General features: G+C 52.4%; 1 protein-coding gene and 1 long non-coding RNA gene across 21 annotated transcripts in view; one reads left to right on the top strand and one right to left on the bottom strand.

The window, feature by feature from the left end:
- The window catches only part of TNR (tenascin R), an 85,354-nt gene extending 67,036 nt beyond the window's left edge, over positions 1–18,318 (top strand). For both annotated transcript variants that reach the window (XM_055724216.1, XM_055724215.1), the window contains exons 16-22: positions 600–730; positions 1,728–1,860; positions 4,897–5,048; positions 5,958–6,054; positions 6,873–7,034; positions 8,618–8,781; positions 9,230–18,318. In XM_055724216.1, coding sequence (XP_055580191.1) covers positions 600–730; positions 1,728–1,860; positions 4,897–5,048; positions 5,958–6,054; positions 6,873–7,034; positions 8,618–8,781; positions 9,230–9,349 — 959 coding nt within the window. In that variant the 3' untranslated portion in view covers positions 9,350–18,318. The remainder of the gene's footprint in view (positions 1–599; positions 731–1,727; positions 1,861–4,896; positions 5,049–5,957; positions 6,055–6,872; positions 7,035–8,617; positions 8,782–9,229) is intronic.
- The window catches only part of LOC114016956 (uncharacterized), a 70,771-nt gene that overhangs the window by 43,660 nt on the left and 139 nt on the right, over positions 1–26,972 (bottom strand). For 17 of the 19 annotated variants that reach the window (XR_008734658.1, XR_008734652.1, XR_008734657.1 and 14 more), the window contains exon 2: positions 23,940–26,887. This is a non-coding gene — a long non-coding RNA (uncharacterized LOC114016956). Of the gene's footprint in view, positions 1–6,790; positions 6,895–19,711; positions 21,221–23,939; positions 26,888–26,972 lie in introns of those variants that run through there. The other 2 variants (XR_008734667.1, XR_008734671.1) reach the window with 2 other exon arrangements.

Here is a 26,972-nt window from a genome sequence, read left to right as displayed (position 1 = left end):
CCTCCCCCATCGCCTGTTATGCGCCCCTACCCACACATCCACCCCAGGAAAGGCGGCCAGCAAGGCTCAGCCAAAGCTTTTGTCACATACACATGGGTGTAGAAGTAGCCATGTGCCAAAAGGCCACCCAGATACCAGTGCTGGGCACAACACAAGAACAGAATTTTAATCACAACAAGCATCAACCATCATTTTCACTCTTGCAACCTCCATCCACCTCTTTCTTTGATTTCCCCTGGATGTGGTTCCCCGAGAAGACCCTTGACCAGGTCTTTTTCTTGCCCCAGGCTATAATCCAGGAAAGTCCCACAACCCATTTTGCTTACAGGAAGCTCGGCAGGCCCCATAACACATGAATTTCAGAGCTGTTACCCTTCAGAGAACATGCAAGTAGAGAAGGACATTTAGAGGGCTTACAGAGCTCTGATCAAGGTTGGAGATGGGTGGTGGGGTCTGGAAACTGAGGGTGAGGATGGACTTTGGGCTGTAGCTCAGGGTTGCAAGGTCGAATCCCAGTGCACTGAGTTGGGAAGCAGGCCTGGGGAGGTTGGTTGTCTGTGAGAACTTGCACTTCCCTTGGTCCCAATCCACCCTTGCAGTTTTGGATCCTCCAACAAATCTGACTGCCAGTGAAGTCACTCGACGGAGCGCCCTGCTCTCCTGGGTGCCTCCCGTGGGAGAGATCGAGAACTACGTCATGACCTACAGATCCACCGATGGCAGCCGGAAGGTGAGCGAGTCCTCACAAAGAAAGAGGCTCATTAAGTCAGGGAATAACACAACTGTGGAGAAATGAGCAGGAGAAACCCAACGAAGTAAAAGAATGATGCTCACCAGGTCAGGGAGAGACCAGAAGGGCAAACGCTGCTTTCTACATAAGCAATACTTTAGACAAAAAGTTAGAAAACACAGGAAAAGATTGCCTGGGGCAAAATCTTCATGTACATCTGCAGGTCTGGGCAACGAGGGCATACCTGGGAAGTCTGGAGGAACAGGGGAAATTCCCAACTTGGGAAACACAAGCAAGCTGAGGCAGGAGAAAATTACCCTGCAAACAGAGATGCTGAAAAAGCCATTTGCCCTTCTTGCAAAAGGAAGATAGGAGCAGACAGCTAATTAATCCCGCAATACAATATATTTGATTATTTAATGAGTACGTCCATATCTGCCTGTCCGGAGGCTGCTACAAACACTATCAGGAATACGTCACTGCAGAGTCTCATTGCCTTTGCCGGTGCAACTGGCTCGCCGCAGCCGGAGGATAATAGCTTTGCAAAGGGGTTCGATATAATGCTAAGTGGCATTGGCTGACGACCAGAAAAATTAACATGACAGGAACTGATGGAGCCAAAACTGGCTGATAACCAGGTTTTGGCCAGCTCTGCTCCTTGCAATGCTTGGGCAATCAGTCATGCCCCGGATTGAGGGCACGCAGATCCCGACAGTCGGTAAACAGAGCACACAGACTGCAAACATTTACATCTCCTGTGCCTAAACCAAACCAGCTAGCTTTCTCCTGCCCAAACCATCCCAAAAGGTTGCATATATATTGACACCACCTTGACTTAGTCCAGGGGTGTAAGCAGCCATGCAACACTCCTCGGCCAGGCACCAAGGGCTGCAGCAGTTTGTAGCTTCCCTTCCCTCCTCGCTTGCTCTTTAGGCTCCCCATCGCTTTTCTCATCTGTTGCTCTTGGTGTCTACCTCCTTCTGGGACCCATGTACAGGAGCTGATTGTGGATGCCGAGGACACATGGATCCGCCTGGAAGGGCTTTCTGAGACCACAGAGTACACCGTGCGCCTGCAAGCTGCCCAAAACACCATGCGGAGCGGCTTCATCTCCACCACCTTCACCACAGGTGAGGACCTGCGCCGCATCAGCTTGGCCAGGTGGGGTTTAGGCCACTCACCATGCTGGCAGACACAGACTGCTTTTGTGGGCTCTCCCTTCTCAGGCAGCATTTCACCATGATCCACAGAGAGGTATCTTCATTGCCACGACCTACAGAGCTGTTTTGCTATGCAAAGTTAATGGCTATACCTATATCTATAATACAACACAAGACCCAGTCCAGGGCAAGGGGTTTTGAGCTTCAGACCAGGAACCATCAACCAAACCCCTCACCTTGCCCTTGCCCCTCCTCAAATGCATAAATAGAGGGGGAAAAAAACCCAGAAGCTAACAACATGTATCAAGAGATATGCTCTTGGAGTGAGCAGGGAGAGACTCAGCTGGTCTCTCCATGCTGTAAACATGGTCCAACCTCTCAGATACATCATAGAATCATAGAATGGTTTGGGTGGGAAGGGGCCTTTAAGGGCATCTGGTCCAACCCCCCTGCCATAAGCAGGGACATCTTCAGCTAGGTCAGGTTGCTCAGAGCCCTGTCCAACCAGACCTTGAGTGCTCCCAGGCATGGGGCATCTCTGGAAATATCAAGCAGGTGCATCTCCACTACCATCAGTGGAGTCACGGACAGCAGAGCCAACATGCCCGCAGGACTGCGATCCCACAGATTTTACCTAATGGCATTATTCCTCCCTCCTCTCATTCCACAGAAGTCACGATCCACTGAGGTAACGGGGATTTCCTTTCCAAATCAAAGGGTGGGCGTCCACATCCAACCCTCACAGACAGAGTGCTTATGCTTGCAAGAATGACACTTGTATAAAAATGTCACCATTGCCCCCACCTTTTGCAACCATTCATGTTAGAAACTGTGCAAAGCATGTTGTCCCTCCGCCTCTTTGAAAGCCATGCTAGGCCTGGGCACTTAACAGACAGAGTGCCTGTTGTTCAGGGCTGAATCCAATTGCATTTCTCCTGGGCTTCAAAAGCACTAAACCTGAAGATGATGTCCACCAAAATTCCTCCTATCTGTGCTGCCAGTTCGATTAGGAGAGTTTTCTTTGCATCTGCTGCAGATACACTTTCCCATCTCAGTTACATGCAAAGGTCCCTTCATCTGCTTTTAAGAGATAATAGAAACTATTTACATTACCAAAAAAACCCCAGAAAAGACTCTTCCCTAATGCATCTGTGGATCAGGTTTTCCTGTTATTCTCACCTCTTATGCAGGCATATAAACCCAGCACAATTCAGGCAGGTGATGGAAAAATGCATGTCATCTTTGAGGTTCTTTGGAAGTCAGGGACAAAACTGCATGGGGCTGGCTTCTCCACTGAGATAAAGCAGCAGAAATCCACTCACGTCAGGCAAGGAGAGCACCGTTTCCATTAAACACAAATGCCAGACCTCGGCAGTATTAGAGACACCATTGCCAGCTGATGCAGCATCCAAACACATGTTTAATTGCTTTTAAGATGAAGATAGGCATCAACTAGACACCAGCTTCTCCCCACTTACCCCCCATATCAATGAGACAGAAGCACCCAGGAACGACCGCTGAGGCAACACAATCCATGGGCAGCATCCTCAGCAAACAATCGGGGTCTGGGATTCAATTATTTCATTTACTCTGGCAGCACATCAGGGCACTTTGCAGAGAATAAGGACTTGTCTTTAAGGAGACAGGAAAAAAAAAAAAAGAAAGAAAACAAAAATACCAACCAGGCTTAATTTAAATTGTTTTGCTTCCTTCTGCTCACAGTACACATCCCGGGGTTCTGCCATTGCTTCTGACATATTAATAGCTCAGCCTCTTTGTTTCATGTTTGCATAAGGTTCTTGGGGAATTGTATACAGATGGGACAAAAGGAAGAAACAGATACAGTATTTATAATTTATAGTGGTTTGAAATGTCTTTCAAGGTCTCCTTCGCTCCTAAAGATATGAATATAAATTAAGAAACGAGTAATCTCTGCAGAGCTCAGGGGAGCCTGAAGTCGTTGTCTTTGAAGCAGTTTTCATTGTTGGGTACTCTAAAATGCAAACACTGCCTCACCAGACCTTGCGTTACAGAGCACAGAGACAGGAAAAAATAGGGGGTCTTCAACATTTGGACAAAGTGACAACCTCCAAAGTCTCCAGGTGGCATGAATGGGGGGGAATACACCCAAGTGGGAAATAACAGACAAGGGTCTGTACCCTGGTCCTACGGGGTATCACGCAGTCGTGACAGATGTACACAGCACACCCTTTGCACCTTCTCAATGAGTAACCAAGGCACCCTCCAAAGCCACATCCGTATTTCCAGCTCTGCACTCATTTACTCCAGCATCCATATGCACCAACGGCAAAGAGAAAGATGTAGTTCCACATTTTTGCATTAAAGGAGAAAAAAATCAAACTCAGAGTTGACATCCCAATATTGTTGGGGTCTTGTAGTTCAGACTCTTTTAAACTCTGACCCCTAAATGAAAAGTTTCTTCCTTAGAGGACACCTGGAGCACAGCCACACAGCCCGTGCTGTCTGCCCATCTCTAGTATCTGGCACAGCCTAATTCCTGCTCAGTTTGCAAGTGACAGTCAGCCTGGCATAAGTCCACCATTGTTTCCAAGGGCATGGATCAGGAGAATCCATCTGGAATCAGTAAAGTCATAAAACTTGCTTGTAGCTGGCAATCCTGAGAGGAGGACAGGTTCTGGTATTGTCACAGCTGTCTAAATACGCCGGTCACGGCTCAAACCCCAGGGTTTCAGACACAGTGCAGAAAGATGATGCAAGAAGTGACATCCCTCATCATTCACAGCGAGGTTACAATGCGCCTTTCCAATATGCACACACTTTTTTCCACTAAATCCTCCAGTGTTGTTGGCAGAGGTGAAGTCCCTCCACTTCACAGAGTAACTTGAGACGCAGAAGCCAAATTAGACTTTTCCTGGATCACAAGCAGTGGGGCCCGAGGCGTGTGGAAAGGGTGTTGCTCTGCTTAAGTTTTTCTTGGGTTGTTTTTTGTTGTTGTTGTTGTTTTGTTTTTTTTTTATCTTGCAGGCGGCCGTGTCTTCGCTAACCCTCAAGACTGCGCCCAGCACCTGATGAATGGAGACACGCTGAGTGGCATCTACACCATCTCCATCAACGGGGACCTCAGCCAGCGAGTGCAGGTGTACTGCGACATGACCACGGATGGAGGCGGCTGGATTGTGAGTAGCCGTGTGGCTGTCCTCTGTGTTGTCACCATCACAAAGTAACCGAGCCTCACGCTACCAGCAAAGCCAAGCACCACGCTGCACGGGAACGACAGCAGGCTTAATATCGCATGCTTCATTTCCCACGCCATAGGGAATGGCCCACGCTCCAGTAATAATAGTTACACTTGGAGAAATGCCCTTTGATTTATTTGACATGTTTGCAGTGCTTCTGGAGAGCAAAATCTGAGAATGAAGCTGATTTATTGTTCTAGAAATGAAATTAATGGCCGGTAGCTTTCACAGAGAATGATTCACGCTGCCTGCAGTAGGAGGGTGTCAGGCATCACCCCAATTGAGTCCGCACAGGAGCACTTTAGAAGCAAATGCCTGTTTGGCTTTTGAATTGCACAAACACTGCCTGTCTTGATGTAGATGGACTGACAGCTTAAGTAAATAATGCTCTGGTGCTTTGATTTTATTCATGTCAAATGCTTGCTTACACGCATTACACAAAACCCTGCTAGATGTATAGCTAAAACAACAAAAAAAAGGACTTGCCCAAATGCTGATTTCTAGCATGGGTATTATTCTAGCTAGGAAATTTACCTCCATCTCACTCTGCTTCAGACCATCCCCTTGCATGCCACAGAAAGAGCCAGCTGAAAGCAGAATCACATGCTAGAAGAACAGTCACCATGCATTGGGTAGAGCAGAAAGCTTGACGGCTGATTCCTTCCTGTTAGAGCATTGATTTGCCTCGGACATCATCTAACATCTCTTCAGTTTCTCCATCTGCACATGAATTAATTGCATGGCTACAATTAACACTAACTGGATGGGCACTGCAATTTGTGCCTCTGAAAGGGGCAATGGAAAGAAAAAGTATTGTCTTTACTTCACACTGATCTTCCCCCACCACAGGTCTTCCAGAGGCGGCAGAACGGGCTGACTGATTTCTTTCGGAAATGGGCGGATTACCGGGTTGGCTTTGGAAACCTGGAGGACGAGTTTTGGCTGGGTATGACCCTCACTGGTTGTCTGTCAATGACACGTCAAACCTGAGCCCCCTACGCACCCTGCTGCTCGCCCATGCCAGCTGTTGGCTCCTTGCCTTTCACCCCACTCCTCTACGCTCTCCCTCGGACAGTTTTTCTTCCATTCATTCCCAGCCCTTCACATTAGAAAGTCACTCAGGGGCACACAACATAAAAGCACATTGTGAAGGCCAGCAGCTCCCCAGTTTGCTCCTCCTAGGAGAGAAGGGGCTAAGCTGGGAGTTTTCATGGACCAAAAAGCATCATCCTCCTTTGGATGACTACAGGTTGCATCAGTAGCATCTATGGCTCACGGACCTCGCCTGGCCTTGGCCAGCAAGCCAGTTGCCCGAAGAAAGTAGGAAAGGGGCAAGTGGGAGGAAACCCAGCACAGCTCTGAAACGGAGCGTGCTGCCCCAAGACCTGAGCACAAGCCAAGGCCAGCCCTGCAGCGTGAACACGCTCTGGCTCGTGTGGAAGCTTAGCAGCAATGGGAGAAGCACCAAGGCTCCGCAGCTGAACTCCCCCAGCTTCAGCAGCAGTGTGGAGAAAGCTGAGCCTGGGCCTTGAACCCACCTCTCATAGCCACGGGGAGGTGAAGCTCAAGTGCAAACAGAGCTCAGACCCCACCGCTGCCAGGAGACACAAAGACTTAGCCAGAAGCGCTGTTGCTTTTTGGTTCCCCTCCTCGCCCTCATTTCCCACAGCTGTGTTATTTACCTAGAGCTCTTTTTGTTTGCTCACGGAGTGGATCCAGGCACTCACTGGGTCTCACCGGGTGTCTTGCTGCTTGTGTCACCAGGCTTGGACAACATCCACAAGATCACGTCCCAGGGGCGCTACGAGTTGCGAATAGACATGAGGGATGGCCAAGAAGCAGCGTACGCCTACTATGACAAGTTCTCCATCGGTGACTCCCGGAGCCTGTACAAGCTGCGAATCGGGGACTACAACGGCACTTCAGGTACAACCTCCTTGCTAGCAAGTAGTAAGGAAATCCTGGCACCCGTGAGTCTGAAACTATAAAGGAAATCCCAGCATCAAAGCTCACTTGTTTGGAGCAGCAAGACACAAACCCATAGCCCTTTCTGCCTCCCTGCAGTCCGTCATGTAAGCCAGGCTGGATAAATCCCACTAAGGACACAGGGAATTTTCCATCGGGGATTAGATATTTAATATCAGAGGCATTACTGTTCAGATAACCAGGTCAATCATCAGAGGTGTCATCTCACTTGGCAGTAACCGCAGAGCACTATTGATGCTGTGCTGGAGGGTGTATTTATTGCCCTCCCACAGCAATGGAAAAATCTGAAATCCTCTTCATTGTTTCCTCTTGCAGAGGCCAAACAATGGCCAGTTTTTCAAGGACACTGTCACACCTGCTTGCTCAGTCAATGCAGCAGCATGAGGCTTTGCCCACCAGAAAACAGTGGGTGATGGAGGGAGGGCACGGAGGTCTCTTCCCAAGAAGGCGGAGAGGGGACGGCTGCAGCCTCTTTAGCTAGGATAGATAGGATAGACAAAACTTCACCACCATGTACTTAGCAAGGAACCACACACCATATCCAAGATGCAGGAATTTTTTATTCCAAACCTGGTAGCTGCTACTGGAAAAACAGCAACAGGAATCTTGGTTGTGTGCAACAAAGCACTTGCTCTGACCTTAAGTCCTAGGGCATGAGGCACCCAACCTATTACCAAAAATGCCAGTAACTACTGCAGACATGACTCCCTCCCTTTCCCCACACAAGCTCCCCTTCTAGCCGCCCAGCCAAGGAGCTTCTGCTCCCCCTTGAGCAAAGAGAGCCAAGACCTGCCCAATGGTTCATCGCCAAGAGGTGTCCTAGCAAGCTTCTCTGTGCCTGGACTGCATGATGCTGGCATGAGTCCACTTTGTATTTTCTTAGGGACCACCAAGGAGCATAGTAAGAATGTCTCCTGTAAATACATCAGTTGTAATAACCATGTTTCACTTGGATGTTCTTTCACCCAAAAGCAGCTCTTTTGGTCCTTAGTAAGAAGGTGAGATGAGGTTTGTGGTTTTGGTAGAATAAGACATCACACACCTCCCAAAAGCTTCTTGCCCTTATCCAAAGTGAGAAAAGAAGGCTAAGCATCTTGATTCAAGGGACAAATGCTTGGTCTCCATTAGGTGAAAAAGTTCCCTTTGGCTCACAGGAGGGAAGGAGGCTGAAAGAGTCCTGAAGTTAAGTAGTGGAGCCAGGCTTTGGAAAATCAGGGATGCCCAAATCTAGGACTTAGTTCATTTCTGAAACACTGAAATTCAGATCCAAACTCAGACAGCATTTTATCTGCCAAGCCTAAGCAGCCGCTGAGCTTTGCTATGGTCTGTACTGATCCTAAACGGACAGCAGAGGACCTCAGATGAACCAGTTGTGAGCAATTCCAGTTAACGTTGTTCCCAGACCTTCAGCTGCTTGAGCCGTGGATTGGCAGGCTGCCACATCTACCAGAATATCTTAATTTCCTTGTGAAAAGACCAGGTGACTCCGGCTCTAACACCTTTAACGGCACCTCTTTCCACAGGGGACTCCCTCAGTTATCACCAGGGCCGCCCCTTCTCCACCAAGGACAGGGACAACGATGTGGCTGTGACCAACTGTGCAATGTCCTACAAAGGGGCCTGGTGGTACAAGAACTGCCACCGTACCAACCTCAACGGCAAGTACGGGGAGTCCCGGCACAGTCAGGTAAGGACAGAGCTGGGCTGAAAGCCTTCGGCATTTCTTCTAGGGGTGTGACCAAGCCTGACAGCAAGCCTAGGCTAGAGCTGGGGCCGCACAGTCCATGCACCAGGGGTGGGAGCACCGGTGGGGTGACCCCACACCAGCTGGAGCAAAGGGAACCACCTTCAAGCCATTTAAGCTGATGCTTTGTGCCTCAAACTGGCTGCCATGGTCATTTACCATGGCACCTTACTGCATTACATTAAAAAAATATACATACTGGAAATCTGATCAGGAGCCTTTGAGCAGTGGGAAAAACAACGGCATGGCTGCAGAAGAGTTTCTTACCCTTCCTGTAGCAAGTTCTTCCTTCTGACTTCTCTACAGCCATCAACCCTGTTTCCTTCCTTTCCAGCTCTGGTTTCTTGTTAGGGTCTTTCTTTACCCTGTGCCTTTCTCTCCCTCCTGCCAGGGGATTAACTGGTACCATTGGAAAGGCCACGAGTTCTCCATCCCCTTTGTGGAAATGAAGATGCGACCTTACAACCACCGTAACATCGCTGGGAGGAAGAGACGGTCCCTACAGCTCTGAGCCAGCTGAACCCCTCCTGCCTCCCACCACCTGACCTTTTCTGTCATTTGTTTGTATTTTATAATATGAAAAGGGAAAAAAAACCAATTACTACTCATCTGAGATAGCAACCTGCCCCCCCACGAGTGCTGGAGGGAACCAGGGTACAAGCAAAGGCCGTGTGAAAGGGAAGACCTCGTTGCTTTGCATCTGTCCCAGAGAAATACCAAATTTCCAGTTTCCCTACCCCAGTCCTCTGGCCCTTAACATGAGAACAAGAAAGAGACAGACAGATTTTTTTGATATTTTTTTAAAACACATAGAAATCCCCAGCAAAGCCTGTTAGAAATGTTTGTCACAGGGCTCATGGCAGAAACCTTCCCCACAGGGACCTTGGGGCAGCCATTTCCACCCCAGTCATGGCCAGGGACACCCGTCCTCTCCCTGCCTCCCTGTTGCCTCCTGGAAGGGAAGTCCCAAGCTTCATGCCATCCTGTAGACACCAACTCTTCCAGCAGGCAGAGGCCTATCTCTCTTTCTGGCCTGGTCATCCCTCCCCTACACACAGGCACTGCACACATGAAGACAAACTGAGGATGAGCAAACGCAAGGCTCATCCCATCCCCAGTTTTCACACATCACACCAGGAGGGCTTGGCAAGCATCAGCATATGTAGGCAAACTCTAGAAAGCCCACAGCTCATGTGCTGGCCCCACCACAGCCAAACTCATCCTCATGTACATGGGGTGTAGGGGAACAAGAGCTGTTCCACCAGCCCCAGCCTGTATCATCCACGCCTTCCAGTTGAACTCATCCCACTCCAGGTGCACAACATCTGCCTGGGTTGTGCTGAGCTTGATGGAGAAGAAAGGAGTCAAAGGAGAGGACCTGGGAGAAAAATCACTACTTGTGGTCTTGAGGCCTAGGGCCCGTTTCCTCTGCTATTTCTACATCCCACTGCGCTGGCTTTCACTGAGGGCATTGGTCCCAAACCAAATAGTCTCAGAGAAGGAGCAGCAACCAAAAGAGCCACCACACAAGCGCAGCCCAGCCTGAAGCCGGCAGCTGGTACAGCCCAGGTGCTATTGTTCAGAGACCTCCACGGTACACGGGGAAGGATGGCAACACAGCTGAGGGAAGAGAAGTGCAAGCTGAGAAATGCCCATTCCTTCCCTTCTCCTGCACCACCCCTCTTCGCTGCCATCACAAGAGGGACACAAATCTCAGTGCCTTGGTATCAGCATCTCTCTAACAGGAAATCAACCATTTCCCTTCCTGGAAGGAATGTTTAGTCCATCCAGATTCTGGAGCTCTTCAAGACTCTTGAAAGAATAGATGAGTTCACTCTTCCCACCCTTAACTTCTCCTCTTTTAAGGAAGATGGACCCTTTGGATAGCTCTGGCTGGGTCCTGTTACCATTGACACCACCTCCATGTAGCCCAAATGACCACCCACCGGAGTCACTCCTCTGCTGAGTGCTCGGATCAATGCTGGGTATTGTCACTGGTCTGGTCTCGGAGAAGGGACTTGTCCCCACAGCCAAGGACAATACAGCTCATCATTGGGTTTGCAGCCAAGGGAGCATTACAAATGCTAAACGCTGCTTTGTTATTTTATCACACTGAAGCTGCTTTGTCTCAAGAAACATCTACCAGATGGCAACATAAAGGCATCTTTACAGTAGCTTATAATTCAGGCCAGTGTCTCTTTCATGGCCATGCTCCTGGATCTGCTGACGTTACTCACCATGGCTGCAGAGCTGAAGAAGGGCATTAAGCAGGAAACGCAGCCTCCTTGTCCATGTACTGGCACGCAAAATCATAGCTAACCCCAAGGTCAGGATCAGATCCAGGCTCCAGCCCTTCAAATGGTCAGCTTACAAGCTGCAGTCCAACCTGGAGGAAGGATGCTGTAGCTCAGCAACATCACGTGTGTAAATGAGGCATCTCTTGTTACTTCCAATCAGCATCAAATCAGGCAATAAGTCAACCAGTTGGGCAACAGGTCAGTCAGAGAGGCTGCAGATGATGGGAACTCTTGTAGGACATGGCCGGTGTCACAGATGGCAGCATGTCACACCTCCTGAGCAGCCTGCCCTGTTTTATGTCCTAAAAGTCAAGCAGCAGCCACAGCCGATTAAAACCTAAGAAGCCTCCTAGTGGACCGGCAGAGTAATATTTTTCCCAACATCACCAAGAGTTTATGGGCAAGAAGTGTCCTAACAGAAGCACTGTAGTGCACCGGTTATAACCAGGAGCAGAGACGGGCGGTGGATGGTGTTCATGGCTGCTCAGATGGTGCTGTTTGCTTGTCTACCCAGGCAAAAGGAGGAGACGTCCGTGGAAACACGAGAGCTCATCACTAGCAATCAAGTGGAAGGCAAGAACTCTCTTTTGAAAAGTATGAGTCAAACAGAAAAATCAAAACAAGCTTTTTCCAGGGGGTTCAAAAGAAGATCCTCAAAAAAGTTGATTGTTCTCTTAACAGATTTACTGACGCATATCTCTCCCTCCCTGCTCATGTCCGTCATCCCTTTTATAAGTCCTGTAACTGGGATGAGAGGGCCCAGTTGACACAATGCCATCATTGAGTCTGAAGGACACTCTTGGAGATAACACCCGACCTTCTGGTGCTGTTATATACCATTGCTGGTCCCTGCTCTCACACATGGTACCAGAGTGTTGTCTTTCTATTACCTCGGTGAAACGCAGTTGCTAAAATCTTTTAAAGGAAAGACTTCTACACGTCATGGTTTTCTCCTGGTGATAGCCTAACCCAAGCCTAAGCACGCAATTAGCAAGGATGACATGGTCATTTGGGCCATTGTCCCTTGTTCAAGTTGCCCACGTACAAGATACAATTTTCCAGAAATTCATTTTTCATTATTGCCTGATGAATTTTCCTGGACAAAGCTCCTGCCAGCAGTTTCAAGCAAATTTGTGCTTAACGTTGATGCTACAGAGCGTCAGAGAGTGTGATGAAGTACAATCTCTCTGCACCCTCCATCAGTGGTTGGGCAAGCCCTTTTTCTGAATTCACTCTCCAACCAGACCAGGTTTGGCCCTTGTCCCCCATCAGCACAGCGCTGAGACTGAATAAGTCTTGGCATGAAATTCCCAGAAGCCAAGCCCAGATGCTGCCAGTGCTCATCTCACCTTGACTCCAGCACGTGAACCATCACTGGGCTCTGGTGGCTCCTCTGCCATCCAGCTCATACGACCCAGGCTTGCCCCAGAGCCCAGAAAGGAAACTGAAGCCATTACCCAAACCCCACTATCCACTGCGAGATGCCAGCTCCCACAACATCAAGCAGGAGGAAGCACATCATGTCCTTCACCCAGCAGAGCACCACGTGTACCCAGGACCCTCTCAGCCTTTCAAAGCTGCCTCTTATTTCTAACCCCAAAATCTTGGAAGAAAACACCAAGGGACTTTCATCTCTTGCCCAGTTTTGATTTCCCTCTGTTTCCATTCCAGCCAGACCTCCAAGGCCACCATGCACTGCACTAAAACATAACAGAAAAACCCAAAACCAAAAGTTCTTGAAAGGAAAAGCTGCTTTTACTAAAGTGATCCTTAAGACAGCACTTATAAATTAATAATTTGGGGAAGGAGAGAGGCCAGGCCCTCCCCAAAGGTAGCTGGGTTTTGGCAGGAGGATGCTGGAAGAGCATCCACACAAAAGTTTGGGAGAAGCCTTTGTTTCTACTGCTTTCCTTTGCATTGCTTTACCATGGGCATCTCAAGGCGTAGTACCAGCCTAAACGCGCTTTTGCCCAGCCTCTTACCTCCTTCCCAAAGCGACGCTCCCCCCAGGAAGCATCAGGGTGCGGACAGCACAGCTTATGCCATCTTCATTGCCAGTGCTGCAGCAGGTGAGGGCTCGAGCAGTGGTGTCCCCACGCTGGGGCAGCCCTGTGCCTGCCACAGGCTTAGAGCAACCTGCTGAAGCACAGCAGGAGCTCAAACACCCACCTGGTGCATCACCTCGGTGCCAGCACATGCCCTTCATCCAGACCCAGAGCCACCCTCCTGGGATGTCCCCACCGTCACACCCTGAGGTAACCATCACCCCCTGCCCTGTGGCCCCCTGTGATGCCCACAAGCTCTGACCTTACCAGACACTGCCAGCAAAGAGCACCCCCCGCCCCCGCCAAAACCCTTTAACTCCTGCTTACACCGCTAACAGAGGGCTCCATCCCGGGGCCAAGGGAGAAGCCCATCCGTGTTTCTGCCAACCAAGCACCCTGGGATGGCCATCAAACCCAGCTGGTACCCTCCAGGCTCACCTTCCCCCTTCCTTAAACCTGATGGTGCCCAGATGGCGGTGGCAGGTCCTTGCCCCTTCTGGGGGGGGGGGGGGGGGGGGGGGGGTCGGGTAAGGTGGAGGGAAAGACTCATCCCTGGGGATGTGCTCATGCCTGGACCCACCTCGGCACCCAGCCTACAGCTCTCCAGGTCTCAGTGGTTTCTCAGAAGGATGGTGACACGAAGACCTAAACAAAAAAACGAGCAGTCCCTTGTGTACAGGTGTTACCCTGGAATTGTATTTATTACTTTAAAAAAAATTTAGAAACCATAAATAAGAAGGAAGAACGGAGGCGACGAAATCCCTTGGACAGGTTCTGACGAACTCAAACACAAACCAACGCAACCAAATGAGGGGGAAGATAAAAGCAAATAAATGCATAAATAAAATAAATAATATAAATAAATAATATATTAAACAAGCCTCCCCACCCTGTAATGAAAACGTAGCTCGGAGAATGGGATCGACGCTTGTTAACCATTGTTAACTAGTATTTTTAGTCCTGACCGCTCTTAGGCTATGTATAGTTCCTTTTTTTAATGCATTTTCTATACATTAATAAAAGATACCGAAGAAGCGAGCCGTGTGCCTGTCCAGGAGCGGGGTGGGAGCGGGGTCCTGGCGCATCCAAGCCCGGCAGCAACACAGCCCCCCCCAACCCCACTCCAAGCAGGGACGTGCATTCCCTGCCCCTAATCCTTTATCCCACAGGAGAAGGAGCACAGGCGGCTTGTCAGCAGGGATTCGCACGCTCTCACCCTCCTGTAGGACATGCCCCGCCCCAGCAGAGCTCAGATCCTTCTGCATCCAAAGCAGCTGTCCAGAGAGGCTTGTTTTTTTGCTCTGCTCTTTGCAGCTGAGCTGCAAGGTGTCACAGTCGAGGCAGCCGCCCCAAGAAAACATCCTCCTTGTTTGCAAAGCACAGCCAGAAACACCAACCAGGAGGAATAGAGCAGCTGAGAGACAAATCACATGCCATGTGATAAAAAAAAAAAAAAAAAAAAAAAAAAAAAACAGAGGGAGGAAATTCTGGGGGCAGCCCAGTGTCAGCTGGTGGTGCCATGTCCATCCTTGGAGGTGCTCAAGACCAGGCTGGAGAATGCCCTGAGCAACCTCATCCGCCCCCACGGCTGCCTCAGGCAGCAGGTCAGCTCAGAGGCTCCCAAGACCCACCCCACACCCCGCCCCCCACCCCCCACCCAAACTATTCTGTTAAAATATATAACAATAAAGTGACCCCAAAGTTGGGTTGGTGTGGCCGGTCCTTTAACCACGGTAAGGCAGGGAGCTGTGCTTTGGCCTCAGCCCAGCGCAAAACATTTTGTTAATAAATTTAGCTGCTCCCATGAGCTAGAGAGGCCCTCAGCTCTGCAGCTTGCAGCCAGAGAAAGCAAAGCCACAGTGTAAATGCTCAGAAGCAGAGCAAAACAACCCCAGAGTCTTCAGTTAGAGCTATTCTCCCAATTTAGACAGCAATCTGTTCCCAGCATGATGGAAACCCCACCAAAAACCAAATTGCAAGGCTATTTCCAGCAGAACATGCTCCCCAGTGGAAAACAACAACAAAACAAAAAAAGCCACGAAAAATGAAAAAGCAATATTGATTTAGCAAAAATCTCTGGGACAAGTAAGAATTTCAGAGGATTTTGAAAGCTGTTTCACAGACAGACTTTATTTAGACCTCCTTGTCTTAAGTTTTCAAGTTTGACACGTAGCCAGGCAGGATGAGAAAGCCCAAAAGAAGCTCTTCCGCCAGACTGGTTCAATATTTTCTAAATTTAAGTTCTAAGAGGCAAAACAGGGGAATTTGCAGCAGTTTCTCAACTTCTCTTTCTTGTTCTGATTCAAAAGAAAAAAAAGAAAGAAAACAAAAAAAAAAAAAAGGAAGTTGTGAGCAGGGGGATCGCCCACCTTGGCCACAGCCACCAGCACAGCAAAACACCAAGCCTGAAGCCTGGTAGACTCAGCTGTCTGGATCAAATGAACTTTTTCATGTTTGAAGGGAATCAGTGCCATGGAAGACCCTTCAGGCAAGCCCAGGATGGAGATGGGTTTGGGATGGAGAGGAAGGGTTGTCTGCACCAGTGCTTGACATCCCAGTCTCACCATGCTTGGCCAAACAGTTGATCCAATGCAGTGGGTTTTGTTTACGGTCCCTTAGAGGAGGGCATTGCTCTCCATTGTACCCCTCGTGCAGCATGTCTGGGGCCAACTGGGGACCCCAGGACCTCCATTCCTTGCAGAGCACCCCAAAAAATGCTCACCTGGAGGAAACACGGTCTTCCCATTGCAATAACCAGACATGAGAGCTGGGCACGCAACGCTCAGAAGTTGGTACCCAGAGAAGGCAGGCGCATGTGGGACCGCAGCATCCTTCTGGACCATAACCCACCTCCCAAAATCAGAGCCATGGCCCAACTCCATGCTTCAGATGGGATGAGAAAGGGGTCAGGGCTGGCACAAGCTCTTTCCTAAATGCTCCAAGTTTTGACTTAAGCCAGGAAAGTGTTTTGCCCCACCACGCCAACCCCTGGGGAGCTCCTTCCCTGTCACCCATTGCAGGTGCCCACCACTCTCATCGCCCTGGCCCCCTCTGCCCTTGCTCAAAGCCATCTGTATACTCTAGACACAGTCCTGCAGTATCACATGTGGTGGGATTGCACTTTTCCAGCCACTCCAAGGAGCACACGTCCCCAGGGAACCCAGGCTTTGCGCAGGCACACACTGCAGGCAGCCATGCTCCTCTTTGGGCACTTCCAGCCATCACAGAGCATCACATCACCAGCTCCCCCATCTGCACTTTGTACAGAGAGATTTCATCACAGCCCTCTTACCAAAGTCCCCTTCTTGCATGAGCGATGCTGGAGAACTTTGTTCCACCAGCAAACAACAGGAGGGTGTACAAAGGTCCTCAGCAAGGGCGTTGGGCATCCATCCCAAACCTGGAGCTCAAGCAAGGCATTCCCAGCAACACACCCCACAACCTCAGCCCAAAAAACCACAAGGGAAATGCTCAGACAGGAGCAAGCAGCACTGTGGGAGGAGGTGCAACGCCTGCAGGAGCAAGGCTGGAACAGATCAATGAAGGGGCATCCTCGTCCCATGAATTCACAGCTGCTTTATGCCTGGCGGGATGTGATTTTGATAGCACCATCTTTAACATGCTTGGGTTTTAATTCCCCCTCGTAAGCCTGGATGTGCTCATCATCCCTTTAAAACCTCATTCCCATTTTTATATTTTCAAATCCTGTGGCTACAGGCTCTAAAGCTTAATTACGTAGAGTGTAAAAACAAAAATAAATATCTCTTTTAATCAAATCTAAATGCAGGGCTTTTATATTTCATTGATTTGTCCCGTCTCCCTGGGATAAGGAGCACTACAGCCATGGCCTCGACACGCAGTAATTTTTCTGCTTCTAAGACATTATAACAATCTTCCCCACCAAAAAAATATAATCTGCATTGTATACATCATATTTGAGGCAAGATCCTAGCTATGATTAGGGACCTTCTTACAGTGGCATTTCACTCCCACTATTTTGGATTGCCTCCTGCTGTCGGTGGGGATGCTGAAGGTGCGCAGCCCTCCTACAGCACGCACCATGCAATGTATAATAAGCCCACTCATTCCCAGCGACGTAGCTGATCCTCTCTCTCCCACCCAAGTTATCCCCTGGGTGTCACTCCCCCGTGGGCACCAGGGCCTGACACAGCTGCCAGACAGCAGAGTGGAGCACACCAGGATGCTGGTGGGGACACAAGCCACCTCTGTTGCCCACAAGGGCACCTTGTTCCCAGGCCATCCCCTGCGTTTGGTGACATCGCAACAAAAGACGGGTTTGAAGGAAGTAATTCTGCAAATGTTTAGGAGAAAAACCCTCCCCATAAGTGAGAAAAGGGGGGTGGAGGGGTGGAGGGGTGGGCAGGGGAGTGGGAGATCTTTCCAGAATTTCAGGAGAAGGCGTTGGAAATGGGCGGGAGCAGCAGAGAGGACAGTCCTGGAGGAGCATCACTGGCAGCCATTGTCCCCCTGCTCCTGGGGACAGGCTCTGGCCCTCCTCCTGGTCCCACGTCCCCTGCTGCACTCATGCAGAAAGCAGCCAGCACCTGCCTGCTCACCACCTCGTATCGGTTCCTCTCCCGTGACCCAAAGCCACCTCTCCCCTGCCCAGGCGGGACTCTGCCCCTCCAAATAAAGGAACCTGCTCTCCCTCACAGGGGGCAGAGAGAGGCAAAACACCTCCAGGAGAAAGGTCTTCAGTGTGGTTTAACTCTTTGACCCACCATAATTTGCATTTTGCTCTCGGTTCCCTCTCTAGGGAGGGTGTGAGCCCCCCCAAGCCACCCTGCCCAAGCCCCAGCACCCAGCTGCATCCTCCCCACCAAGCCTTGCTAGCAAGCAAGATGGGGAGGAGGAAGAGGAAGAGTCTTTGAACTGTGAAGAGCAAGGGTCAAATATTCCCCATCCCCAGGCAGGAGCTAAGCCCCAAGGCAGCGCAAAACATCCCAGCACAAAGGCATACCTTGGCCAACTGCAACAGGGCCACCAGCCAAAATCCTCATGTGGTCCCAAGCTAAGGGACATCAGCTCACTGGAGGTCTCCAGGAACAGCTTCCCCCATGGAAGTGGCTTATGGAGGTGAAGGAGTAATAAAAACATTAAAAAAAAATTAAAAAATTGGCAGCCACTTATCATGAAAAAAATGGGATTGGATCTCCCTGCCCACCTCAGCTGGGCTCCGGGCACTGAGGGATGGCTGCTGATTGCTCCTCAGCATCGCAGGGCTAAGCCAAAGGAAGGACTGCAGAGGATGGCACAGCCAGCACAACTGGTTTGTCACCTAAAAATCCACCTTGGCAGATCAGATCCAACACCCATCCGGCATGGGAAACCCCCGGGAGTGGCTGCTCTGGGAGGAGGCACAAGCTACCTCTTCCCACTACTGGGGGCACACGCTGGTCCTCAGGGGGCACTGGGGCTGCGCCCGAGCATCACTTGCTCCTCTGCCTTTGGTTCCCACCTCCCACAACTCCAGCCCTTGGGAGGTGATCCCACGCCCATGCCAAGGGAAGGAGCACCCCCATTCACCAACGAGTTTTTCTTCCCCTGGCCTTCATGTAACTGATCCTTGAGCCATTCCTAAGTGGGAAGGCACCACCCGGCACATCTCCTCACCCCCCTCACCCACCGCCAGCACTGCGCATAGGATTTCCTCAGGAAGGAGTTCCTGAAGGCTCGTGTACACAAAACAATCATCAGCTCTAAACCAAGAACAAGCCCTCACCGGTTCCCTCCGGATCCCCACAGCACACACTGGGACACACAGCCTCCCGCCCTCCCACACGCACGCGGGTCCCCATACCCCATCTTTTCTCAACACAAACACCAAGCAGAACTTGAGGAGGCACCCAAGGACCCCACCTTGCTCCCACCCCAGCCCTTTCTCTCCCCTCAGCACCAGGGAGGGAATCTCCAGCAGACCTGGACCCACCTCAGCAAGCCCAGCTGCACCCAAAGCCGCACAGGTGACGGGTGGGGAAGAGCCACCCCCATAAAACACCCCAGTTTTGAGGCATTTCCCCTAAAAGCAGCCTTTCCCTCATGCAGGACTGCGCCCCAAACCAGCACACTGGCACCAAGGTGGGACCTGGACACCTGAGCCCACCCCAACCCCACGGCTTCCCCCTGCCAGGAGGGGACAGAGCCAGGCAGGCACCAACAGAGGGAGAAGAGGGGATGAAGCAGCAGCCACAGAGCCTGCCAGCCCCAAAATCACCAGCTCAGTGTTTGTTCTCCACCCACCCCCCCCAAGGGTCACCACCCCATCCCATCCCACCCCATCCCATCCTGCTCCTGCCTCCCTGTTCTCCAAAGCCAGAAAATCCATTGCTGCTGCTAAAGCAAATACCAAGGGCTGCTATTTTTATCCAGCACACAACTAGGCGTGCTTTATTTTTGGTATTTAAACTGCAGGCTTTTTTTGTGGGAGGGGGAAAGGGAGGGAGAAAGGCAGAAGCATGGGGGAAAAATGAGAGGAATGTTCCTCCGGGAGCAGAGTTTTCCATTGCTTACTTTAAGCCAGGCTGGCGCCTACAAACGGAAATCGCAACCGGAGAGCAAAGCAAGCAGCTGAGAAGAAAGGTGTGATCACATCTGCAGTCACTTCACATCTCCTCCCATCCCACCGTGCTGAGAAAAAGCCAAATATACCAGCCCTAGGTACCAGCTGGGTGTTACAAGGCAGGAGTGAAGCTCCCAGCTGTGCAATGGGGCAAACTAGTAAATAAATCAGCTGAATCCGATGAAACAAGGGGAAAATAAGAGGGTGGTTTTATTTTCAGTGTAAAATTAGTAGTGTGTTCCAAATAAAATTAGAAATTGAGAGGATGCTGGAGGAAATGGAAGTTATCAGGGGAGCTTTTCAGCATGTGAAAGGTTTTGATCTTGCAAGGAAATGAGGGGTTTCAGAAGGATGGATGGAAAACAGGGGCTGGAGGTAGGATTTTGGCTCAGACCGACATCCCACAATGTGACAGGGGCTTCTCTGGCACGGGCTTACTTGGTTCCTGGTGCTGAGGGGCACCAGCAAGCAGGGAGATGTGTAATGTGGAGCAACAGCTATTCATCAGCAGCTGAGTCACGGCTTCCTCTCGCCCATTAGAGTTTCCGAGAAACAAAGGGCAATCCCCTGGAGCCCAGATACGCTGGATGCCAAACAAAACTAGGAGGTGGTGGGTTCAACACACAAACACACACCCCCGCACCCCCAGAAAGTCCTTTTTCCCCACGCTGCATATGAAGGAGCTGTGGAACTCCTCACTGCAGGAGACATCCACAGGGTCAGGCATCAAAAGGAATTTAGATTCTTTCAAAGCATCTCCTGTGGACCACTATGGGGAAGAGGATGCCGGCTAGACAGGGCCGTGGCCTGACTGATTATATTTGTATATACTTGCATTAATTCTAAGTTTCTTCAAGTCCATCCAGTGCTTCCCAGCTTGGTTTAATGGTGTCACTACACTCAATGGCATCAAGGCTCCCCTTTACAGGTAGGAGCATCACGGGAGGTTTAAACGCTGAGCTCAGCGTTATCAGTGCCCACTGGCTCCACCACTTTGCCACAATGCTCCTGCCTGAAGCCAAGTGGATGCTGAAGCACCGTGCTTGGAAGGGCCCCCAAAAAGCCAGGGAAGGTGCCCAGGCTGGCAGCTCCTCCCTTGTTGAGGCCTCTGCCAAATTAAATTAGCGACAAGAAGGCGCCAAGCCCCAGCGGGGCTGTTTGCCCAGGGAGCAAAGCAAACCTCCCAGCCGCCACAGCAGCAGCTCTGCTGGGGATGGGCAGGGCTTTCATCACCCCAGCCCTGGACACCCCTGAGCCTGGTGCCTCTAATGATACAATATTTCCAGGCAATCCTATTAGGCTGGTTTCAAAGGTGACGTTACGCTGCCTGGTGCTGTGGAGTGGCTGGGTGGCTTCTCGTGCATGTGCTGGGAAGGCTGTTTCACAGGAGGGTTTGGTACCTGCAAATGAGGGAACTGCCACAGCTCTGCGAGGGGGGGAGCTGGGATGGGGGGAGCTGGGATGGGGTGAGCCGGGATGGGTGAGCTGGGATGGGGTGAGCCGGGATGGGTGAGCCGGGATGGGGTGAGCCGGGATGGGGTGAGCCGGGATGGGGTGAGCCGGGATGGGTGAGCCGGGATGGGGGGAGCCGGGATGGGGGGAGCCGGGATGGGTGAGCCGGGATGGGGTGAGCCGGGATGGGGTGAGCCGGGATGGGGTGAGCCGGGATGGATGAGCCGGGATGGGGTGAGCCGGGATGGGGTGAGCCGGGATGGGGTGAGCCGGGATGGGGTGAGTGGGGATGGGTGAGCCGGGATGGGGTGAGCCGGGATGAGTGAGCCGGGATGGGGTGAGCCGGGATGGGGTGAGCCGGGATGGGGTGAGCTGGGATGGGGTGAGCGGGGATGGGTGAGCCGGGATGGGGTGAGCCGGGATGGGGTGAGCGGGGATGGGTGAGCCGGGATGGGTGAGCCGGGATGGGGTGAGCCGGGATGGGGTGACCTGGGATGGGTGAGCATGGATGGGGTGAGCCAGGATGGGTGAGCCGGGATGGGGTGAGCTAGAAAGGGATGAGCTAGAAAGGGGTGAGCTGGGATGGGGTGAGCCATGAACATGGTGCAAAGCCCAGGGATCTCCATCCTGTAGCATAAAAACTGAGAAAAAAGTTCCTGGCACTAACAAGCAGTGAATCCTTACGTTAAAAGGGTTTGGTACTTCCCGCAGCACATAAACACCTTGCCAAAGGCTACCAGGAGACACTTGGCACAAGCCGCAGCCTGCAATGGGGGTCTCTCACTCACACACCCCCCGGCCCCAGCAGCAGGATGAAGGCAGCAGGAGGGAGGCCAGCAGAGGCAGCTGGGGCTGGCAGGCACCTTGGCTCCATCCCTCCTCTGCCCCTCTTTTCTCCTATTCCCACCGTGACTGTGCTGCTGGCACTGCCGGGGCACGGGGCTATTTTCCAGCAGCCTGGAAGGGTCTGGCAGCCCCAGCTCCCCCAGCCCGGTGCCTTGGCACCAGGACCCAAGGGGAAAAGCAAAGCCACCGGCTCTGAAGCGGGGAGGAGGGCGAGGAGGGCAGGCAAGCACGGGGTTTTTGTAATCCAGAATGATTCAAGCCAGCCAGAAAAATTCCAGCAAAACATTTTTCTAGTTGTGGCTTGCCCAGCTGTCAACATCACAACGCTGCACAGAGCCCGCTCAGCCCCAGACTGGGGAGCACTGGGAAGCCGGTGACTCCTGGCATCCCTCAGGATGCTCGGAAGCAAGAGGGAGGGAAAGCAGCATGTGGAAGCTGGGGCGGCGATCCACGCTGAGCCAAAATCAAATTTTGGGAATATCAGAGCCCTGCACAGGCTGGAGCGGCTTCCTGGGGGGAAAACATCACGTACAGCCCCCATGGGTGCCCACTTATATATTTATATTTATATTTATATTTATATTTATATTTATATATGTATCTATAAAGCACCCTACACTATACTGATAAACACCCTTTGGAGCCACTCGAGGGCAGAGGTGGGGCAGGACTCGGCCTCTCGGTACTTCAGCACTTCGCTTTCCAACCAATTAAAAAAAAAAAAAAAGCCACCAAACTGTGCCCTGTGCCCCGCGCCCGGCGGAGAGCAGCCCCCCGGCGGGGGGGGGCCTCCCGGTGTGCCCCCCCACCTCCCACCGCTTTCCCCGCTGCAGGGGCGTGGGGTGGCACCTCCCTTTGGGACACGGGGCTCTGCCCTGTCCCTAAAAGCCCCCCGACAGCATCGGCGCCCCGCAGACCCCACCCCCCGCTGCCCCCGAAACAGCTCCTGGGGAAACCGCTGCCGCAGCCCAGCCGCCCCCCGCCACTGCCCAGGCCGGGCTTGTACCCCCTCCCCATTGCCGCCGCCCCAGACTGAACAGCCCCAGCTCCGGCAGCGCCCGGCCGCGCCCGGGGCACCCCCGCTGTGCCCCCCCACACCCCGCGGTGTCCCCCCACCCCGCGGTGCCCCCCCGGGCTCCCCCCTCCGGCGGTGCCCCCCCCCCCGCTGCGCACCCCCCCGCTGTGCCCCCCACCCCCGGCGGGGGCGCGGGGCCGGGAGCCCCGGCGGGGCGGGCGGGGGCGGGGGCAGCGGGACGGGGCGGCCCATTTCCTCCGCCGCGCTGCGGGCCGGGCCGGGCGGGCGCCGAGGTAGGTTGGCCGGCCGGGGGTCGGGGCGCGGGGGGGGGGCCCGGGGGGAGCCGCAGCGTTACCCTGGGCGTTGCGCTCCCCCCAGCAGCGCCGTTCCGCTGTGCGGGGGTTGAAGGCCACACCATTTGCTTAACGGGCGGGGGGGCGCTGGGGGTGGCTCCGGGCGGGGGCAGGTGGGGACAGCGGCACTTGACGGCGCCGAGGAGCAGCCGGCTGCGGGGGGCCACGCCAGCCCAGCGCAGGGGTGCGGGTCAGCAAAGCTCGAGGTAAGGCTGCGCCAGCGGGTGCTGCTGCGGGGGTCCGCAGCCCCCCGAGCCTCCCGCAAGCAGCGCTGTGGGCAGCCCAGCCGCGGAGGGGCACGGGTGGCCGGCCGGGGTACCGCGCTGCCGGTGACAGTGTCGAGGGGGTGGACGTGGCCCAGAGGGGCGCCCGGTGCTGTCGGGGTGATGGGGGTGATGTCGGAAGGCAGAGCTGGCCCGTACACCGAGGGCGGCCATCCCGCCGGCGTGCGGATGGTGTCCCAGCGGGCTCCAGGCAGCATTTTGCAAAATACTTTCACTTTAACCCTCTTACCCAGCACTCGGAGGGGTAGTTTTCCAACTCGCTCCCTTTAGGGGACGAAAGCATCGCCGCACGGCTTCTGGCTGGAAGGTCTGACGGCGGTGGGAATAAGACGGAGCTGTAGTTGGTTTTGTTTGCTGGGGGATAGCTTTTGGTGTTTGGTTTTGAACGTTTGAGGAAGGTCTCTGGAGCCTGCTGCGAGTTTGGAGAGACCGGCAGCAAAACTCGTATTATTCACCGTTTCCGAAAGAGTAACATGCAATCCCAGCGCAGGAAACTGCTCACTCCCAGTGTCAGCTTTCATCCAGTTTTCCTTTAAGTCTGCAGGTGCAAATGGGAAAATAGATGTCACTGGTGTGCATGCATGCGTAGCTGTGTCTCTGCTAGTTGTACCAGAGAGTGCACAGGCTCTGAGAGAGAAGTTAGCCTCTCCTAGCTGGATCCTGAGCTATCACTGCCAGCAGAAGTGGGTACAAAGCTTGATACAAAGCAAATAACAGAAGGAAACGGTCAAGTTGAATATTGTGATTCCTGCTTTGCACCACGTAGCATCAGTTGCATGAAGTGAGGTCTCACCAGAAGATCCGGTATGGTCCGCATTAAGGAAACGGGGGCAGCTGCAGGTCAGATGCTTTTGTGTTACCACGGCAAGTCCCAAGCTGCAGCTGAACACCAAGCGTGGGGGAGTTCAAATAACCTAGGGGCACACGGGGTCAAACCCCGCAGGTCATGGGCTGTCAGTTGGTTGTTCTCCAGAGCTGCCCCCTGCTTCAACATGGATGCAGGGAGAAGCACCTTAGAACAGCCCCGCTCCTGCCTGAGCCAGGCATGTCAGCCAAGAGGAGCAGCTGAGCTTTGTTAGGCTGGAGGGAACTACACACAGATGTAAGAGCCAGTTGAGGGTTGAGCCTAAAGGATTTAACTTGCAAAATCAGGTCCTAAACCACCTCCAGCTCTCTCCCCTCTGCCACAGTGACCCTGCATAACAGTTTCTAGCTCTTTGCCCCCTGTTTCCAGCAAACTGCAACTTTTCTGCAAACTCTACCTCCATCCCCAGCTGCTGCGGTCGCTCTGCAGCGCACAGGATGTGGGCAAGCCAGCATTGCCAAGGCAACCCCTCTGTTTTGATTTCCCCATGCTCAGGCTGGCAGCCTTTACCCCTCCAGCCCAGCCAGGCAAGCCGTGCATGCCGATGGTTTGTGGTGCCATCCCAAGCTGGCCCTCCAAAGGAGCTTGTTTTCCACCCACGGCTGCCTGTAACTCCAGAGGAGTGGCAGACGATCCCCACCCTTGAAAACCGGCTCTTGCAGAGCCAATGTGGATTAAAGAACCTTGTATTGGACGCCCAACTTCGATTAAAACTTACACAAGACGTGCAAACCCCAGCCATGTAGAGCTGCTGTCAGAAGAAGCCGTCCATCCCTGGCCACAGGATTTCCCGAGCAAGTTACCGTGTCAGCTTTCCCCTGACTCGCTGCCAGCACCGGCTACCCAAAAACAAAGAGCTCATTTAGCAGGGCGCTCGGCAGCCCTCCCCGAGATGCTGCCCTGTCTCCCAGTGCCTCCCTGGGCCTGTTTTTTGGTCCCATATCTTGACCCAAAAAAACAGCTGACCTCCCAGCTGTGGCAACACGTGCATTGGGCACACGGTTCACACCCGTCATGGACCACGGCACGGACGCAGCTCTCCCTGTTCGTCCCCTCTCCAAGGGGAGACGTTGCTGTTGCACCACGCTCAGTGGCAGCATGGATTTTTCCTAGATGCAGCTCCCCACTGTGCACACAGGCTTTCAGCTGGTGATGGCCTTGGGTAACCCCTCTGCCCTCGGAGCCACTGGCTCAAAAGGCACCAGTTTTTCTACTTTCCCCTCCCCCCTGCTTTTTTTTTTTTTTTTTTTTTTTTTAATTAAACTGAAGAACCCCTTTATTTAGCGCACAGGCATCCCTTCATCTACAAAACAAAAGGCGACGCACACACCAAAAAGAAAAGGCATTTGAAAACCAGCTGCATAGCTATGCTGAAAGGTGGCCCCAGGATTTTGGTGCTGCTTGGTCAGGGTGGTAGCAGGTACCTCTGCCTTCCCCTTGCCAGGGACACTCGGCCGCATCCCTGCTGCTATGGGATTGCTCAGAGCAGCCACATGTCCCCAGCTGGGCACTTCCCAGGACAAGCAGCCAGAGCCTCTAGAGCACATTCAACTCCAGTTTAAAGTGGAAACATTTCAAAGGACTCTGCTCCCTGGGTTGTTTTTTTCTCTCTTTTTTTTTTTTTTTCTCTGCAAACAATTAATTACAAGTTTAAAAGGAAGTTCCAGCCCTCCTTCCCTCCCCAGAAGTTTAGAGGCAATAAATATAAAGCAGCTCAGCCCAGGAATAAAATTGTACATCCTGTTTTGTCTGAAATTAAAGGCGGTTGTTGTTTTGGGGTTGGGTTTTTGTACTTCTTTTTTGGAATGAAGTGTATCCTAGGCGTCCAGTATTCCTGCCTGGATAATGAGCTGTCAGGATATTTATGGATAAATGGCAAACCTGCATCACACAGATGATTCAGGCTGAGGAAAAGCTGCTCTGTTTACTTGTGTTGCAGTTTAACCTTTACGACAGCTGCCCCCAAAAAAGGCCTTAGCAAGGAGGAAGGCTGGGACAGGAGCAGTCTTCAGAAGCCGCTGCCCTTTGCTTGTCATGCCTGCAGGCAGCAGAGAGCTGCACCCAGAGAGCCCTTGCTTATCTCTCCTGTCAGCAAAAGCAGATCTGTAACCTCACTGCCGGCCCTGGGCAGCGGGTAGGAAAAGGGTGGAAGGGATTTCGGTCTCTGAGCCTTCAGTGGTAGCCTGTGATTTCTCAGGTGGGGACTGGACATCACTGTCCTCTGCCGGGTAAGGGCATGAGGCAAGGCAGGGAGCAGCCAGTTTCCCAAGGCCAGCAAGTTGCCCAGTGGCAGAGGTAGGGTAAAAAAGGCTCTTCTGTGTCTTGCAGCACCATCCCTCCCTCCTGGGTGCATGCCTGGCATCCCCCCCCCCCCATCCTGCTTGCCTACCTCCAGAA

This window comes from Falco cherrug, chromosome 12, assembly GCF_023634085.1.
Source record: "Falco cherrug isolate bFalChe1 chromosome 12, bFalChe1.pri, whole genome shotgun sequence".
NCBI classification, from domain to species: domain Eukaryota; kingdom Metazoa; phylum Chordata; class Aves; order Falconiformes; family Falconidae; genus Falco; species Falco cherrug.
This window is presented reverse-complemented; position numbering and strand designations above follow the sequence as displayed.